This window comes from Muscardinus avellanarius (assembly GCF_963383645.1).
Source record: "Muscardinus avellanarius genome assembly, chromosome: 5".
Taxonomy (NCBI): Eukaryota; Metazoa; Chordata; class Mammalia; order Rodentia; family Gliridae; genus Muscardinus; species Muscardinus avellanarius.
The window spans coordinates 61,417,707-61,435,039 of NC_137790.1; the positions used below are offsets into that span (position 1 = coordinate 61,417,707).

The 17,333-nt window shown below is 41.4% G+C and overlaps 2 protein-coding genes across 2 annotated transcripts in view; one reads left to right on the plus strand and one right to left on the minus strand.

Annotated features, from left to right (window-relative positions):
• The window catches only part of CD96 (CD96 molecule), a gene marked incomplete at both ends in the record, with an annotated part of 98,414 nt that overhangs the window by 48,270 nt on the left and 32,811 nt on the right, over nt 1–17,333 (plus strand). Inside the window, 3 exon segments of the mRNA XM_080696510.1 lie at nt 8,853–8,943; nt 11,610–11,722; nt 11,726–11,798. Of these exon segments, the coding sequence (XP_080552636.1) occupies nt 8,853–8,943; nt 11,610–11,722; nt 11,726–11,798 (277 nt within the window).
• ZBED2 (zinc finger BED-type containing 2) lies at nt 2,875–3,537 on the minus strand (the record flags this gene model as incomplete). Its single annotated transcript, XM_080696265.1, has 1 exon — nt 2,875–3,537. The coding sequence occupies one exon, from the start codon at nt 3,535–3,537 to the stop codon at nt 2,875–2,877; it is 663 nt and encodes a 220-aa protein (XP_080552391.1).

The window sequence follows — 17,333 nt, forward strand, 5'->3', positions numbered from 1 at the left end:
TCCCCCTGGGCTCCCACACAGCATACAACATCACTCCTGCAGCTAAGATGCAAAGGGAGTCTCTAACCTAAGCCTCAGAGCCCTTCCATGGAGCAGATATTTGTATTAGAGCAAAAGATGCTGAGCCAAAGAGCCCTGCAGCCTATAGTTAATGCATCTCTCTAAGCTTGTGCCTTGTTCTCTAACCCAGTCATCTCCGTCAGTGCTGTCCCTGTCACTCATATAATTTAAATATGTTTGACAAAATTTAGTGTAAAGATCATCTAGAGAAAAGTGAAACTTAAGAAACAAAAGTGGTTTAAAATGACAACGCCTAAAGAGGAAGATAATTTGTAATAGTAAGAACCATGTAAAAGAGATACCATAACCTAAAAACCATGCTCTGATTAGGAAAGGCCTTTAACAGGGGGGCTTTGGTTGCTTTCTGTGTTTGTTTGATTTTGGTTTCACAGAGCTTGATTCCTTGACTTTCTTAAGTCTCATTCCAAATATGCGTGGTTTTGTTTGTGTTTTTAGGACATTAGGCATGCAGCCTCTTTTGTTGGAAATTGTGACACAAAAAGGCTCTGACTCCAAATGTCCAGGCTTATGACTCCCAGCAGCAACCATCATTTGCACTGGGAAGCACCTGAGCTTTCAGCACAGTTGCAGACCCTCCCCCGAGAAGGAGTGCCAAACCCCTGGGAGGAAACCACAGAGGAAGTGAAGCCTTCAAGAGTGGGCAGGTTTCTAGAGAGAAGCGGCATCACAGGCCTGCGCATCCTGGGTCTTTCACAAGCTGAGTGTTTGGACTTGTTTGTTCCACAAATGTTCACCGGCAAGACAGGCCTGGCTGTTAGCTCTGCCTGACATGCCTAAGAAGCAGTAAGAATGAGCCACGCAGGTGAGGATCACAGGAGGCAAGGGGCCATTTTTATGCCAGGGTCTCATCAGCTTTCAAGGGCTGGGCTATCAAGGACAGAAAAAGGTATTATCTCCATCTCCTCTTGTCTTCTCCAGCCCTCTCCCACTCCATCTCCATTCCCACTTATTAAAAAAGAAGCCAGGCATGATGGTGTACACCTGTAATCCCAGTACTTGGGAGGCTAAGATAGGAGGATTACAGGTTCGAGTCCAGTCTCAGCAACTTAGCAAGACCCTCAGCAACCTAGGGAGACTGTGTCTCAAAAATAAAATAAAATAAAATAAAATAAAATAGGGCTAGGAATTTGGCTTGGAGGTAGAATGCCCCTGGGCTCAATCCCCAGTAAAAATAAAAAAATAATAATAAAGCAGCAGTGATAGAAGAATCTGCCAAAAGAAAAAAACGACCCTAGTATGAAGGCCAGAGTATCATTCGGTTTGAATTTCTTTCAAGTTAACATTTTAGCATCTCCTTAGCAGTACAAAATTTTTCTTTCCATATAGACTGTGAAGCTCCCCTTTTTTCCCCCAAAAACTTGAGATATTTAATGGTGGACAGTTTTAAAAAATCAGAGACTAGCTGGGCGTGGTGGCGCAGGTTTGTAACCCCAGCATTCAGGAGGCTGAGACCAAAGGATCACAGTTCAGAGACAGTCTCAGCTACTTAGTGAGGCTCTCTGCAACTCAGTGAGACCCGGTTTCAAAAAAAAAAGAATAAAAAATAGGGCAGGGGGTGTAGCCTGGAGGTCAAATGCCCCTGGGTTCCATTCCCAGACCTGCAAAAAAAAAAAAAAAGAAAAGAAAAGAAAAAAAAAATCAGAGACTCATGAATTGTCATGCAATTGGCACTTCAGAGCCACAGTAAAACCTGAGCTACTGCTCAAATGAATGACCAGTCTGTGGGTACAGAACAAAACCAACTTATTAAAACTGACCTCACAATCCAAGAAAATACTCTTTGCCCTTCACTTGCCCAGATGATCATGGTCTCTTTGTTATCTCCACAGTGAATTTTTCATTGAATATTGTCTCTCTTCCCTCTTTCCACACACACACACACACATCTCTTCTATCCCCTTTTCTTTCTTTTTTACTTCCTTATTTCTGTTCTTTATTTCTCTTTATCCTACCCCCCACTCATTTTCTGTCTGAGTTTCTGTTATCTCTTCCTCAGTAACTCCTTCTTCCTTAACAGACTTTAATATAAAAAATTAGAAACATTTTCAAATATTTGTGAGTTAATCCTTATATTCATTGCAAAGTTTACACCAAGTGATTTGAAAAGTCCTTCATTTTCTCTGGGATAAGTACACATTAATTAGTTTTTAAGTGTTAGATTGGTAGAAAAAAATACTCACAGGATGCAGAGAGGTAGTACTGATGAAACAGATTTAATCTAAGCATATAGCAAATCATGAAACAATTGGACAAAAGAGATGCCTTCCGAGTGTTCAGAGAGCTCAGGGTGGGCCTCTCTGTTTCCCACTGTTGGTCACATAGTACAAGCTTTGTATCCAGGTTTCAGAGACCATTGGTATGTGCACAAACACCTGATCCCAGGAGGCTGCGCCCTGCTGGTGCTGTGGTCTGAGTCAGGTAGGTACAGTCCACTCCCTGCCCGTCTGTATCATGCAAACCCTCCATACCACCAAACCCAGGTGCCAAGCAAAAACCCAGTTATGTTCACTAAATGATGCTGACAGCCTGCTACAAGCTGCCCTGAAACTACTCCTAGGCACAGGGTAGCAAAATAACCTTCAACTTCCATTGGTACACGATGAAGTTTCGGGCCAAGGATCAGCAAGTTCTAGGAGCCCTGGAGATAAGCATCTGGTCATTTCTGACCTGTTGAGATTAACTCGCACCACGCACTCTTACGCTAAAAACCCCCAAACACCACTCAGCTATGAGCTGGGACTGAAATGACGGAAGTTAATGTTTTCGGAAGCGATTCCCCCACCCCAGCAGGGGTTAAACGAAGTGGAAGGGATGCGGATGCGCAGCTGCCAGCTGGTCTTTCTCCCCACGCTGGCTGGCCTCCTTCTCAGCCCTCGCCTTCCACTTCATCTCCAGGATGGCCCTTTCCACCTCCTCCAGGGCCCGCTCCCTCCTCTCCACCGCCCTCTCCCTCCTCTCCACCGCCCTCTCCCTCCTCAGCACCTCCTTTTCCCTCTGGCTGGCCCAGGAAGCCAGGGCGCCCACCTGCTCCAGGAGCCGGCCCCAGTCGCCCTCCACGCCGGCTGGGAGCTGGGGCCCGTGGGGCCGGGGGTCCTGGCGCTGCCCCGCCTGGCCGTGGCCGCTCTTCTCCAGCTCCTCTCGGTGCATGCTTTTCAGGTGCTTCCACAGGGCCGTGGTGCCCACGTTGACCCCCGGGCCCCGGCTCACCTGCCTGCCACACAGGCGGCAGGTGGCATACTGGTTGGGGTGGTGCCCAGCGCGCGCAGGAGCCAAGTGGAAATACTCCCAGGCCTCGGAAAACCGGGTGCCTCGGTGGTGGGGGATCGGGGTGGGCGTGGCACTCAGGAAGGGGCCTAGCAGTTCTCCCGCCTCACTAATCTCCTCCTCCTCCTTCATCTCTAAGTCTCCTCTGGCCTGAGTCCTGGGTCCTTCCTCTTCATCCTCTTCCCGCCTCATTGTGTCTCTTATGGCTGTCTTTGGGCTATGCCTAGTCGTGGGCAAGATGTGGTAGTGTGTATTAGGGAAGAGGCTAGGGTAACTCTTGAGGAGTCACAGCAATGGTCCCAGGCTGGCCACACCTGGTGGAGTGATATATTCTTTCTGCTTCACTGGAGGAGTTGGGCTGAGTCAGATCCAAGCAAAATGGCCTAGGAGGGCCTGTTCTCCATGCCCGGTATACTTGCTGATTCCTCCTTGACTGGGCCAGAAAGACAAAATATATTATTTCCCATAGCAGAGATGTTCCCTGCCTAACAATTACAATGCTTCTAAGTGAACTCACAGTTCTATCCATCACCTATTAACTTGTTCAATCCCAAGTGTTCAGTTCAGTGAATATTTCAATGAAATTGACGTAGATACATTAAAATAGGTTGCAAATCATAACCTAGAGCTTATCATGCAATCTATTGTCACTTACAATGTTAATGAGATCACTAATAATATTAGTGCATATTATCACTATCATTCACTTATTTTCTCAAAAGAGAGGAAGTCTATAAACATAAATATTTATTTTGAAGGTACTGTAAGTGGTGTATTTGTTGGTCAATTTCCAGTTTTTAGGTGTTCCATAAATGGGATGATGGAACGTAAAGTGTTCAAACACCTATCTTTGAAAATTTTCAGTGTCCTCTCAATTCTCCTTCTTGCTGCTATCCCCGTTTCTATGTTCCTTGTTACCTATCCATGTGTGTCAGAAGCAGGGGCAGAAAGAATAGGTTTAGGGTTCAGGATGATCACTGATCTCCTGATCTCAAGGCTGGAGCCCCACTGGGTCTCTTCTTCAGTAGGTAAAATCAAACATAGACAGAGGCCAATCGAAAAGAAAAGTTCTCATTTACCAAGAGCTGTTGCAATAATCTGTCCAAAGACTGCAAAGCCTGCCAGGATCTGGATAATAAAGTTCCCAATGTGAGGTCAGTTTGTCCCTGAAGAGGTCCCTCCTGGGCTGGATTCTAAGAAATTCAAACAGCCGGCCTGGCTGTTCTCAGCTGGAGGGGCTGGCATGCACCTAGGAGAGGGGATGAGGCACATCCTTCCAAATGCAGTGCTGCCTGCTTGTCCTCAGCGAACAGCTCACCGTACTCAACCTTCCCTGGTATCATCGCCTGTAAAATCAACAGCCAGTAAAACCTTCCTGAAGCATCCTAAACTGGATGGTTGTCTCATTTTAGAGAAAAGTAAATAACTGGTAAATTACAATTTACTTTTAAAACAATCTAATTTCTCTCTTTCTTGGGACATTTCTTAAATGAATGAGAGCTCCATTCATCAAGCTTTGCAACCCTGAAGAGTAAGGAACCCCCCCCCCCAAAGCCACAAGTGGGTAGGTACTTACAGGCAGGGAAGGCTCTGGGCTTGTCTGCGATCTCCCTGCAGAATGAATATGCTCCTGCACACCTTGGGTGGCTATTAGCTGACTCCTACCTGCAGGAGGAGGGCACCTCCAGATCTGGTTCCCTCCCACTTCCAGGAGAGTTTTGTTTCTTAAGTGGGTGTGCCTCTGTCTGTAAGATTTTTCTGCAGCACTTAGACACAGATACAAACTTTTTCTCCACCTGCTTCACCACCAAAAACAGATGTTCCTGGCAAATGCCATACAACAAAGCACATGTCAAGCAACTACAAGTCATAGCTCTATTTACCCATAACTAGATTATCAGACCTCTCAAGCAAAGAAAGAGATTTAAGGCAAAGAGGGTGGAGTAAAATCTGGGCAAAACTCCATATGCGTCAAGAACACCTGCAGTTTCAAGTATTTTGCCCAATTGTCAGACTATGAGTTTTGATTTTGGGCTTGACATCTATGGCTATTATAAATATGGTCAAAAGAAAAGCCAAAGAGCTTGGAGAAAATGGAAGAATGAATGAAATAAAACATCTACAATTCAAATAAATATGGCAGCCAGGCGTGGTGGCGCATGCTTGTAATCCCTGCGCTTGCGGGGGGCGGAGTCAGGAGGATTCGAAGCCAGCCACGCTGGCTTAAGAGACCCTGTTTCCAAAAATAAAAAAAAGTATAAAATAGGTCTGGGAATGTAGCCCGGAAGTATAAGAGCTTCCAGGAACCCAGTACCACCAAAATAATAAATAAATAAATAAATAAATAAATAAATAAATAAGGCAAATTAAAATGAATTTTGGAACACTTTTATTATATTTTGTAGCTAGAGTTGGAAAAAATGAAATGCTTCTACTCTCAAAAGTAAAGGGATAATCTCCAATGCACATGTTTCCAGCAACTTTTATGTTTAAGCAAGTGGGGGAAAGTAAAGAAATTTAGATTAAGAAATGATCGATGACTATAGACTCCTGGGCATCTCTCTGGTCGTCTAGAATGGGATATTTAAAAGCCTAGTGGTTGATGATCTGTTGATTTTACATATCTCACAAGGTCATGATGCCTCTGAAACTTGAAAACTTCCTAGTTGTTATCATGTTGGCCTTATCCGTGTTGTGGGGGAGATAATTTAGGAAAGTTTGGGCTAAATCAACCTTGTACTGTTAGTTTGGGACAAACATTCCTTAAACGATTAACAAGAATTTTGTGGCCAGATGTGGTGGTACATGCTTATAATCCTAATACTTTGAAGGCTGAAACAAAAGGATTACAGGTTTTAGATCAGCTTCGTCGACTTATCAAGGTTCTCAACAACCTAGCAAGACTCTGTTTCAAAATAAATAATAAAACAGGAGCCAGGTGGAAAATGCTTGTAATCCCAGTACTTGGGAGGCTGAGACAGGAGGATTGCAGGTTCATGGCCAGCCTCAGCTACTTAGTGAGGCCCTCTGTAATTTAGTGAGAAGGAGATACTATAGATGAGCAAATAAGGCCAATTAACTGAGGGGGCTAGAAGAGGGGAAGAGGGAAATTCTCTAATATACGTGATAAACGTTAACAAACATCAAAGTCAATCACTAAGCCCAACATGAGAAGGAGAGAGGGGGGAGGAAAAGGGGTGGAAACTGGGTAAGGGCTAATTGGGTGATGTGTGCATGTATGCTTCTACCATTTTGTACTACATTAAGATGTATGACTACAAATGCACCAATAAGAAATTTTAAAAAAAATTAGGCTGGAGGTTTAGATCAGAGGTAAAATGCTCCTGAGTTCAATCCCTAGTACAACCACCAAAAAAAAAAAAAAAAAAAAATACACACAAAAAAATATAGGCTGGGCGTGGTGGCACACGCTTGTAATCCCCGCGCTTGGGAGGCAGAGACAGGAGGATCGTGCAGGTTTGAAGCCAGCCTCACTGGCTTAAGAGACCCTGTCTCCAAATAAAGTATAAAATAGGTCTGGGAGTGTAGCCCGGAGGTAGAAGGGTTTCCAGCCGGGTGTAGTGTAATCCCAGCATTCTAAAGGCTGACACAGGAAGGATTGCGGTTTGGGGACAGCCTCAACTACTATTTAGTCAGGCCCTTAAAAACTCTGTGAGACCCTATTTCAAAGAATCAAAAATAGGGCTAAGGGTGTCGCTCAAAGGTAGAATGCTCATGGGTTCCATACCCAGTACTGCAAAAAATAAAAAATAAAAAATGGGGCTAAGTTGTCTTTGAACTATAAGCATGGGTACAGAAACGATCAGTCTTACAGTCGTAATTGGCTGCAAATATTTGTTGACCTCATCATGCTGTCATCCATTAGCTGCCCCCTGCTTTTGGGGGCAACTCACATATGTGCCTCAGTGTACTCTGTTAAGGAGCCTATTCCATCTATGTAGGTGAATACCCTATTGTGTTTCAACAGAGACCTCCAATAAAACACAGGTCCATATCTCTCCTGTTCACATTTTAAAACAGTGGCATATTTAGGAAAGATTTTATTGGTCTTTACTAGTTAACCACTGTCCTTGTCTATGTGGAAATATTTGGATATTAAGAATTAGGCTGATGAGAAAATAGGTCATCATAATTGAATTATAATTTTATAGGGTGCCAGATGAATATATTGAATTATAGTATAGTATTGAACACATTCAGCAGTACATGGGAGAAAACACATCCCTCCCAAAAGCCATGTCAAAAATAAAATAAAATAAAATAAAATAAAATAAAAACCTGTGCATGGTGGCACGCACTTGTAATCCCAACATTCAGGAGGCTGAGACAAGAGAATCATAGTTTGAGGATAGCTTCAGCTACTTAGTGAGGCCCTTTGCAACTCAGTGAGATCCTGTTTCAAAATAAAGGATAAAAAATAGGGCTGGGGGTATAGCTTGGAGGTAGAATACCCCTGGGTTCCATCCCCAGTACCACAAAATAAATAAGCAAATAAATAAATAAGTAAATACATAAAGATAAAATAGAGACCTGAATCTAAACTCTGCATTTTTTTTTTTTTTTGGGTGGTACTGGGGATGAAACCCAGGGGCTTTTTACCTCTGGGCTATACTCCTGGACCTATGTTCTATTTTATTTGGAAACAGGGTCTCACTAAGTTGCTTGAGAGCCTCACTACGTAGCTGAGGCTGGCTTTGAACCTGTGCGATCCTCCTGTCTCAGTCTCCCAAGCGCCCGGCTAGTTCTTTGCATTTCTAATACTGCTAGCTGTTTTGCCATTTCTTTCTTGTTTGGATACAATGTGTTTTATCAGGAATTATCTTAAACAGATAGGTACTGAGATAAAATCTTTCCTAATTATGCCACTATTTTCTACTTTCTTTAACTATTCAGTGCGCTGATTTTTCTCATCTGGTAAAATGGAAATAATAAGGCATGGAATCAAGATAAAAATAACTAGGAAAACTGTTCATAGGCCCAAAATTCCATATTGATATTAGATAGTTTCTGTGGTTGTTCCTTCAAATAGTCTTACATTATTTGGAGACCAGAAGTGAGGAGTGGGTCTGGGTCTCTTTTCCCTTCTAGTCCAACAACACTTTTTGCTGGCCTCTGCCCATTATAACTGCTTCCTTATGTTCTTTAGTTACACTTAGTATCGATTTTTTTCTGCTTGCACAAAGTTATGATTTTCCATTTCCAGAACCTATAACCCAAACCTGTAACACTTGCATAGTCCTAGATTCTAAAATTGTCCTAGGATTATAGCCATAAACTTACAATATCTCTACAGGCAACCGCCCACATGCAGCATTAACACAACCAATCTTGGAGGTTGACAAGCCTTGCAGTTGTCTGGTTAAACGTAATGATTTTTTTTTTATTTTTTTTTTTTTGCCAGTTCGTTTCATGTGAATGTTGGTAGATATGAAAGGAGCACCAATTTCTTCTAAATTTACAAATAATCCTCTTTCTGTCTATCCTAGAGAATATTTGCCTTCTTACTAAAGAATGTATTTCCCAAAGCAAACCTCACATGGCTCATCAATGGACGGCTTCTTCAAGGTGAAGAGGAAGGTAAAGAAATAAATCAATGGACATGGATGTGGCAAAGAAAGAAAGAAAACAAGAAATGTTAGAAATTTTCATAGCCCAACTTAATCTTGGCATTTAAAAATCATTCTCATTAAAGGAAAAACATCATGTAACCCATTAGATGTCATTTTCTGATACTTCCTCTGACTCCTCCCAGGTGCTGGGAGGTAACATTTCCCAGAATGAAAGAAACACAGTTGACTTCATCAAATCATATACACATTCTGCTTTATTTGTTACCAACAGCAGATATGTTATGTGAGGGCAAAATAAATGTAATTCAACATACAGTTATCAATAACTTCCTTGTTTCAATACAATGCATTCAATTCACTTAGCACTGCTGCTTTAAACCAGTCAATAATTTTTACATTTTCTTGTGAGGATCCAGGGCAGATCTTTGGGTTGTGGCTCTATAGGAAGTGTAGAGAAAGGAGTTGGCTCCTTGACAAAGGACATGTTCACTGGGAGGATTACAAGCTCCTGGGGCAGGAACACACTGAAACAAGCTGGGCACAAAGCCCGATTTTTCATAGGTGGGAACCATGACGGCCTCTGTAAAAATAATCCTAGGCATTCTGTGCCTGGATCACAGGCCTGCTCCCGAATCATTTCTCCTTGAGCTCAACATATTCTTAACGAAACTCTTCCTGCATTATTATTTTTAACTGATAAAGGTTAACTAATAAAATCAAAAGCTTATGCTAATGTATAGTATAGTTCTTGTTAATTAGTTCACTTTGAACTTACCTGCTGGGCATGTTAACACATGCCTATAATCCCAGGACTTGAGAGGCTGAGAAGGAAGGGTCTCAAGTTCAAGGACAGCCTCAGCAACTAATGAGACTCTCAGCAACTATCAAGACCCTGTTTCAAAAGAAAAAAATAGAGCTGGGAGTGGTGGCATACGCTTGTAATCCCTGCGCTTGGGAAGCTGAGACAGGAGGATGGCACAGGTTCAAAGCCAGCCTCAGCTACTTAGTGAGGCTCTCAGCAACTTAGTAAGACCCTGTTTCCAAATAAAATATAAAATAGGCCTGGGAGTATAGCCCGGAGGTAGAAAGCCCCTGGGTTCCACCTCCAGTACCACCATAAATAAATAAATAAATAAATAGGACTAGGGGTTTATCTTGGAGGTAAAAATGCCTCTAGGTTCAATCCCCAGCACCATAAAAAAGTTCACCCATAGCAATATTAAGATGCAATCATGAAAAATATCTGCTAGAGGTTATTATAAATATGGCTTCCCATATATAGGTAAACCATACAAATTCGATATGTCTAATACTCTCTCAACCAGGAAGTCACACTGTATGCTCAAAACTACACCAGCACAATCCTTGCATTAAGAACTTTTAATGTAAAAAAAATCTGTGTGAGTCCAGAAAGATTTACCTATAGTGATACAGTTTTACATTAATTTCCTGCCACCATGTCTCCTGGAGGTCGTATTAACAGTGGCAGTTAAGCCGAATCTGTTTTCTAAAAACTTAAGTCTTTAAGACTTAAGTCTTAAGACCCAAAATGACAATGATTATAGATCTACAGCTTATTTCAGCAGAATTAATGTAGCAACATATTCAGAATATGCCCTATCTGTTACAATTATAGCAAGGAGTCCCTAGACATGAGAGGAACTCTTTGCTCTCTGAAAGGGTCATAGCCAGATGCACTTTCTTTCTCAGATCAGTAACCCAGGGGCATTCGACCTCCGAGCTACACCCCCTGCCCTATTTTTTATTCTTTATTTTGAAACAGGATCTCAGTGAGTTGCAGAGGGCCTCACTAAGTAGCTGAGGCTGTCTTTGAACCGCGATCCTCTGGTCTCAGCCTCCCAAATGCTGGGATTACAAGCGTGAGCCACCACACCTGGCAGGTAAGCTGTTTTGAAAGTGAACTAATTAACAAGAACTATACTATACATTAGCATAAGCTTTTGATTTTATTAGTTAACCTTTATCAACTAAAAATAATAATATAGAATAATAACATAATATTAACATAATTAATATAATGTATAATAATAATAACACATGTACAGAAAAGCTCAGGAGTAGGAAGCTAAAGCTTAAGTCCCCCAGCTGAGGTTGTTTCATATTTTACTCACTACTTAGGTTTATTCTTGCTATATATGTAGACTTCACAACAGAGCCCTTCTGGGGTCAAACTCATTCCAAGTGCAAAGCATAGACCTCACCATCACAATGAACAATGCGGAGGAGCTGGGACAACCTGCTCCAAAGCCCCTTGAACTCAAATTCACAAACAAAGCAGCACTGCTAATCGGTGGATTTCATACCTTGATCTTTGATCTGTTAGATACAGGAGCTTGAGATTACAGCTCAGGTTAATTCCAGGTCTGCTGAGATTGAGTTTTACTTCAGTGAGGCTACAGTTTGACTACTTGAGACTCAATATTACCATAAATTAGCTGGGTGTGGTGACATAAGCCTGTAATCTCGGCTACTTGAGAGGCTGAGGTGAGAGGAGCACTTGAGCCCAGGATCTAAGGCCGGCCTGGGGCACAGAGCAAGACCCATCTTAAAAAAAAAAAAAAGAATCAAAACAAACAAGAGCATGTCTTGATATTATTATATGACTGATGTGGAAAATTTTAGTGACTACCCATGTTTTTATATATCTTATAGGAATATATATTACTAATGAGGAGAGAAAAGGTGACAATGGATTTTTAGAACTCAAGTCTGTTTTGACAAGGATGCATGGGAATACACCAGCCCAATCAAAGAACCTGACGATTTAGTGTATGGCTCTGTCTCCAGGACTTGAAAATAAAGTATGGAATGCCTCATCAGAAAAAATCATTTTTTCCTTGGGTGAGTTGCCTTTTTGCCTTCGTTGGCCAAGACTGCCAAAAACTGAAGGCATGTCTCATTGGAACAAACTGAATGGTCATTATTTTGAAATTATAATATTTTTATTCTTTAAAAACTCTTCATGTAACACAGTATTATTAAATTTTAAATCATCAAATATTTTAATAAATAAAATTTGAAAACAAATTTTAAAGAATGTCTTTCAGCTAAGGAGAAAGTGGGACATAGGAAGGGCTCTAGGCAAAGAAGAAAACTTAGATGAGTAAAGACGGAGACCTCACTGAAGGGGATGGGAGAGGAAGAGGGAAGCACCCTAATGCACAGGATGTACATTCACAAACATATCAAGGTCAGTCGCTAAGCCAAACATGAGGCAGGAATGGGGGGGAATGAGGTGGGAACTAAGGAAGGGCTAAACGAGGGATATGTGCATTTATGCCTCGACCATTTTGTACCTAAAAATTGTATGATCACAATGCACCAATAAATACATAAATGACACAGAAAAAAGAATGTCTTCCCATAAAAGTAGATGAGTTCTGTTCCCATAAAGAATTTCCATTGAATGCAGTCATTTTCTGGAGAAATTCTATTAATTATAACTCTTAACTAACTAGCATTTTTGTTTCTTTACTCCATAATAAAATCAATACTAGTATTGGTGGTTAATAGAGATTAAAAAGTCCCAGAATTCCTTTTGAGTTATGAAAATATTTGATTGTTTACAGCATACATAGTTTTAATACTTAGGAATGGGTAAATCATGTATGCTACATAAATACCATAAGAATAGGAACTGAATCTTAATGATTTTAATTCCCTTGTTTGAAAAATAGTATCCGAAGTATAGAAGATTTTTATGACCTAAAATTTGATATTTACTCTAGTTATTACAAAATTTGACTAACCAGAACATTACTACCCTAAGACATATCAACTCATGGAGATCTTACTACATAAAAGATGAGAACAAACCAGGCACAGTGTGGTACATCTGTAACCCAAGTACTTGGAAAGCTGATACTGGAGGATCACAAGTTCAAGGACAGCCTTGGCAATGTAGTGAGTCTCTCAGCAACCTAGTAAGACCCTCTTTCAAGGCAAAAATAAATAAATAAAATTTATAAAGGGCTGGGGCTATCACTCAGAGGTAGAATTCCTTGGGTTCAATCCCCAAATACAAGGGAAAAAAAATGATGAAATCAAAAGTCCAAACAAATGCAGTGACAGCAGATATATCTAGGAAAAAAGAAGTCTATAAGCATAACTGCCAGATCTGTATATTTGATAATAATCGTATAAAGCTAAACAGATTTGCAAATAATTATTACAACTCTCTAGTGTCATTAATCTATGCAACCATTATCTTATTTTCAGAGCTACTGTAATCTTCAGTGTACTCCTCAAAACACAAAATAATTTACGAAGGAAAGGGTTTTCTTTTGTCCTAAGGACATGCTCTGTATCTCAGATCCTGCCTGCCTCTTGCACCAAAGCCATGGTTGCCTGCTTGGGATTGTTGAATGAAGGAGAGTGTATGTCTCAACATGAATCCACCCCTCCTCTCAGAAGCATGTTCAGTTCTGATGCTGAAACTGTAGCTCGCCCCTGGAGCCCGACCTGTGTGTATGTGTATAGGCAGAAACAAAGTGTCCCGTGAACTTTGACTCAATCATGCAGGAATCGTGATGGATTTACACTAAAACCACCATCCACAACCTCACCTAATTCCCGCAGGAATAAGGGTACCTCTTTCCTAGAAGGCTAGGCATGGAGAGACTGTAGTCTTGAACAGTATGAAGTTGTTTTTTATATAGATTGCCAGTAGCTTTTTCAGGACCTAAATACACTAAACCTCAAATTAAACCTAAATTAGAACCAAACCTATGTCTATTAGAACCTGAAAACTCTAAAACCTCAAATTCCTAAAGAGAACCCCATTCCCATGCCTGGAAAATTAATATTTTTATGTTAAAACTGTGCTCGATTTCAAGACCAGGAAATAAGGAGCACTTTTAAGGTAATAAGGAAGAAAATTAATTCTAATAACACAAAACACACCATCATTTTAATTTTTTAGGATGACCCTTGACCTAGTGTAATTTTAGGCTCTGAGCGGGTGGTTAAATTTTAAATTGCCAAAAGGGTCTTCAGCCTTTGTGATAAAATATTTAAGACAACGAATCTTGAAAAGTTCAGTTTTCCAAAATTATAGCTCACATTTTGGTTCCATTCTGACACAAATCATTGTGATGAGCTAGCAGATGCCACCAGGGCTGTATACAGCAATACCATCCCTGTAGCATGCTTCCCTATGTGTTACAGGTTCTTAAACACTCCCTTCCAAGCATGCTGTCTGTCTGCAGAAGTACCGAGGGCTGCTCTGTTACCTCCGGAGTCGACCTGGGTGTCTGCCGCAAGAGTCATGGCTTTACCAAGTTATTCGTGTTGACAGATACTAAGATGGAAACACAGAAGAAAAATCTATCATCTCAGGGCTAGAGAGAAGTTCTGAGAACATTACAAAAGAGAACAGAGATTTTATGAGGAAAATCCCTCTAGATTCCAGAAAGGGCTCCTGATGTTGGAGGCTGGGTGGTAACAGCACTTTGAGGTGCTCCCTTCCCACCTACACCCAGGGCTCCAGGAAGTTCACCTGCTCAGCGATGCTTGTTCTAAGAATGCAGAAAGATGAAGAGATCCCGGTAATGGTGATCAGTGGTCTTCGGGCAGATATTTGAGTACCGAGGCCTGCAGAGTTCCCATGACTGAAAGCAACTACAAACATCACAGAACAGTCTTTCTAAAGACATCCTGCCCTAAGACTATCCGAGTGCTTAAAATTATAGCACTGAAAACTTTTGTTTTGGTTTTTATTTTTGTTTGATTTTGTTACATATTCAGAGTTGGGCCAGGCACACTGACACAACATCTAAAACCCCAGCTACTCAGGAGGTTGAGACAGGAGGATCACAAGTTTGAGGCCAGGCTGGATACAAAACCCTGTCTCAAAATAAACTGATAAAAGGGCTAGGGTTGTTATTCAGTGATAGAGCATTTGCCTACCATGTGTGAGGCCATGGGTTCAGTCCCCAGTATCATCCACACACACAGCCGACTTGGGTTTCAGTGAGGAGTGGGTTGTTTGAGAGGAAGGGAGGACATTTTGTTTCATTTTCACCTGAAAGTTGAGTACAAATTCCTCCTGGGGTTGACAATATCCTGGCTGCCATCTGCCTTGACAGAGACTTATTTATTAAATGGATTTCCAGCTGTAACAGTTGAGATCAAGACCTCTGAGAGAAACAGAATTGAGGGTTGGAGGAGTGTGTGTGTGGGGGGGGGTGTTATTTTTATTTTTTTGCGGGTCTGGGGATGGAACCCAGGGGCATTTGCCGGTCTCAGCTTCCCAAATGCTGGGATTACAAGCATTCGCGCACGCGTGTGCGTGTGCGTGCGTGTGTGTATGTGTGTGTGTGTGTGTGTGTGTGTGTTTAAGCATGCATGTGTATTTTAGGATGTAGAGAGAGGAACAAAAATGGATATCTTCATAGTAGCTCACTGAGTACTGAGCAGAAGATGCAAACACACCTAGTCTCCTTACCCCCTTCTCTGCAGCCGGCCTTAGACCTGTGATAGATCCTGGGGTCCTGAGATTATCAGTAGTGAACTTTAATACATGTATAAGACACCCAGGGATCTTGTTAAAATGCAGATGCTGAGTCGGTGAGTCTGGGTTGGGAGCTGAGATTTTGCATATCTAACAAGAGCTTAGACAAAGCCTGCTATGCTAGTCTATGGAACACATTTTGACGGGAAAGCATCTCGCAAGCCCTTCTGGGGTGTGATTCATTTCTAGGTAGACCAGATCAGGCTGACACATGCTCTGAGGAAGCCCCAAAATTGACCCAGCTGTGCATGTGTACTGCCATGCCTGGAGTGGTCCATAGAGCCCTGCCTGGCCTTCTCTAATGTGGACCACTCAGGAATGGATGAAGATGATCTAGGCAGGAGCTCATCCCCTTGCAACACTGTGACAAATGCAATGATCAGAACACTGGATGAGCTGGTTCTGCTAAATTCTGCGTTTGAGTTTTGGGAAATCAATTTTCTCTGTTAGGTTGTAACCACACCTTTTTATACCCCTTGACTTTTGTTTTGACTAAGGAAAAAGTTTCTACTTTAGAGTCCAATCTAAAACCAGACAGACATTTTTAGCCTTGTCTTTCATGTTGAAAGCTGTGTTTTATCTTAGTCCGTGGGCAATGAGTTCTTCTCAAAATGTGAATCTTGCAGTAATTTCTTCTCAATGTAGTATAAAGATGATCTCCTCAGCTTCCAAAGATATTTGGTAATGAAATATAGCAAAAAATCCTGAAACAGAAATGTTCTGGCAATGGAAAATAAATGTTCCTGTTGTGGAAATCTGGCACTATCTATTAGCTTATTATCTGGCATCTATTAGCAATGGTATAATCTATTAGCATCTTACCTTCCAAAAGTTGGCAACCTTCTTCTGTAAAGGGGCAGAGAGTAAATATTTTAGTTTGTGTACAATATAGTCTCTGTCACTGTAGCACAGGCACAAACATGGACAATAAACAAACTGGCATAGTTATGTTCCAACAAGAATTTATTTACAAACATAGGCAGTGGGCAATATTTGACTGCAGGCCATAGTTTATCAACCCCTGTTTTAATCAATCTACAGAGAAAAATATCAGTGCATTTATATCCAGGTTTATGCTCCATCTTAGTAAGATTGTGTGTGTGTGTGTGTGTGTGTGTGTGTGTGTGTGTGTTGCTAGAGACTGAAAAACTCAGGGGTATTCTACCTCCATACTACACACCCAGTCATTTTTTAAATTTTGTTTTGTTTTGGAACAGTGTCTCCTTTGGGAAGGTTGCTGACAGTCTCTAAGTAGCTGAGGCTGTCCTTGAACCTGTGATCCTCCTGTGTCAGCCTCCCAATACTGGGATTACAAACATGTACCAACACTCCAAGCTTAGTAAAATACTCCAATACTTAGTAAAATTAAGTCAGATATACACTAAAAGTTGCTTTACTTTCTCCCATCATTAAGAATGAATTTATATGCACTGAGTTACGTCCATTTGTCAGTGAAGGAAAAAGCAATTACTTCTCATGAGGGCATACCCAAGAGAGTGATAAGGCTTTTGCTAAGGTAAACATGGAGGGGTGAGCATAGCACAGGGTCTCCAGGCTTCTCTGAGTTTGAGAAGGTACACTCAATGAAGCTTGGAACTAGAAAACTGAAAGGACACATCTCGAACAAAGATGAAGGGTATTGTGTTTCAGAAATTGGATTCAAATATTGCCTGTTGGATAGATTAAGAGAGACAGAAAAGATTATAGATGCAAGGAAACAAAATTTGGAATGTAATGAGGGGCCAGATTATAATGCCATGATGAAGAGTTCAGACTTACTTTGATTGGTGTGGAAGAAGATGGTCATGTGGTGGCATGTACTCTCCACCTCCCCAGAAATCAATATGAATGAAAGCATGTGCATG